The sequence below is a fragment of the Vombatus ursinus genome, unplaced genomic scaffold (genome assembly GCF_900497805.2).
Source record: "Vombatus ursinus unplaced genomic scaffold, bare-nosed wombat genome assembly UNPS02014194.1, whole genome shotgun sequence".
Classification (NCBI taxonomy): Eukaryota; Metazoa; Chordata; class Mammalia; order Diprotodontia; family Vombatidae; genus Vombatus; species Vombatus ursinus.
In genome coordinates, this window is record NW_020953972.1 from 28,946 (window position 1) to 30,958 (window position 2,013).

Consider the following 2,013-nt stretch of genomic DNA (forward strand, 5'->3'; position numbering starts at 1 on the left):
ATTGTGTCACATACCTTGTTAAATGAGACTGAAACAATTATGGGAAAAATTGAATAGATTATCACATCCATGACAATATGCAGGTATTCACAAGCCCACCCTCCTTGGTGGGTGAGGCCCCTCCTCTGGGGGAAATTCTTGGTCCTGATCCTGGGTCTCTCTACCTGTGAACCCTCTTCAGAAGCTCCCTAAGAGGCAGTTTCAGTCCCTGATGACTAAGGGTTGCCTTAGTCTGCCTTCTTTCTTTGATCAGGCCATGTGACAGGAAGCATATTTGTGAAGCTTGGTCCAAGAGTAGAGTAATGAAGGGGATTGGACTGACAAAGTCTTCCCACTGGACATGCATTTCTTCCCCATCCCTTGGATCACATCTCTAAATGCTCTCCGTCACGTTTCATTCAGTTCTTTGGGACTTGAGGGTGGGGAATGAAATGGGGATAATCTTGACCCCTCCAGCATTCCTGGTACACCATTCCTATGTTGTTTTATCCGCAGGCATGTCAGAGTCAGCAGTGCCCAGGGGAAGTTTCTCCAGCATGGACCCAACCACCATGATGCAGACTTCCACTGAAATGCCCCAAGGCTCATTTAATGGAAGTGGGACTGAGACAAATATTAGTGAATCTCTCTTCACTAGTTTGGGTAATTGTGAAAACAGGGCATTTGTTGTTACAGTTAACTCCATCATGTTGACCATCAGCTTTTGTGGGCTGGTGGCAAATGCACTGGTACTCTGGCTCCTGGGCTTCTGCATCAAGAGGAACCCTTTCTCTGTCTACATCCTTAACCTAGCCGGGGCTGACTTCTTCTACCTGTGTTGTCAGATTGTGCGCTCCATCATGCTTATTTGTCAGGACTTTTGGGACATAGTACCAAGATTTATTGTCACTCTCACAATTTTCTTTTACACCTTGGGCCTGAACCTGCTGGCTGCGATCAGCACTGAGCGCTGTCTATCTGTGCTCTTCCCCATCTGGTACCGATGCCACCGCCCCAAGCACATGTCTGCCACCGTGTGCTCCCTTCTCTGGACACTCTACCTTCTGGGGAATCTACTAGAAGGTGAAGCCTGTGGTTTACTTGATCTCATTCCCTACAGGGTAATGTCACGTCTGGCATGGGACTTCTCTTTTGTGACATTGATCGTCTTTCTGGTTTGCCTGCTGTGTGTGTCCAGCTTGACTCTAGTTCTTAAGTTCCAGTGCCATGCCCAGAACAGGGGACCCTCCAAACTCTACCTTCTCATCATGTTCACAATCCTTATGTTCTTGCTCTGTGGCCTTCCTTTTGGAATTGACTGGTTTCTCTTGTATTGGCTGATAGATACAAGGTGTATCTTTTTTGTCTTTCAGCTTCTATCCTGTGTGAATAGCAGCACAAACCCCCTTATTTACTTCTTCCTAGGTAGCTTCAGACAGAAGAGAAGGAGGGAGCCCCTCAGAGTGGTACTCCAGAGGGCCCTGAAAGATGAGGCAGAGACAGGAGCAGACAATGAGATCTCCCTCACATAAATTATGGAAATGTCAGGCTGAGCACTCCCCAGAGGGCACAGTTGGTGGAGAAAGGGGAAGGGAGGATTCCTCTGGGAAGGATGGGGAACCTGTGGCCTTTAACTGACTCCAAACTTCACAGAACAAATCCCCTTAATAAAGGGATTTGTTCTGTAACAGTTGGACTCAGTCAAAAGGCCACAGCTAGGTTCCCCACTCTCTTCTAGGGCCCTGTGCTTGCCCCTTGAATCTGGTCACGGTTATAGCTACTTTCCCCGCTCTTCTCCTGCACCTCTTAGCCTTGCTTTGGAAGACAGATGGCTTTTTATATTTTCTACTTGGAGGTAAAATGGTTCATAAGGCCAAGGGCCCCTAGAATTAATGACAGAGTTGGCACCTGGGGCTTCCTAATAGGGAAATTAAAAACCCATGCCATGTGGAGACAGTCCTGGTGGAACCTACACTCTATGGGTTAACTCTGTCTACAAAGTGGACAGGAATGTGTTCCAAGGCACTCCCCTTG

General features: G+C 47.6%; 1 protein-coding gene across 1 annotated transcript; it reads left to right on the forward strand.

The window, feature by feature from the left end:
- Positions 1–507: 507 nt before the first annotated feature.
- LOC114041846 (mas-related G-protein coupled receptor member A1-like) lies at positions 508–1,615 on the forward strand. The gene has a single exon (XM_027860481.1). It carries the CDS (start codon positions 537–539, stop codon positions 1,509–1,511), a length of 975 nt encoding a protein of 324 aa, XP_027716282.1. The 5' UTR covers positions 508–536; the 3' UTR covers positions 1,512–1,615.
- Positions 1,616–2,013: the final 398 nt, after the last annotated feature.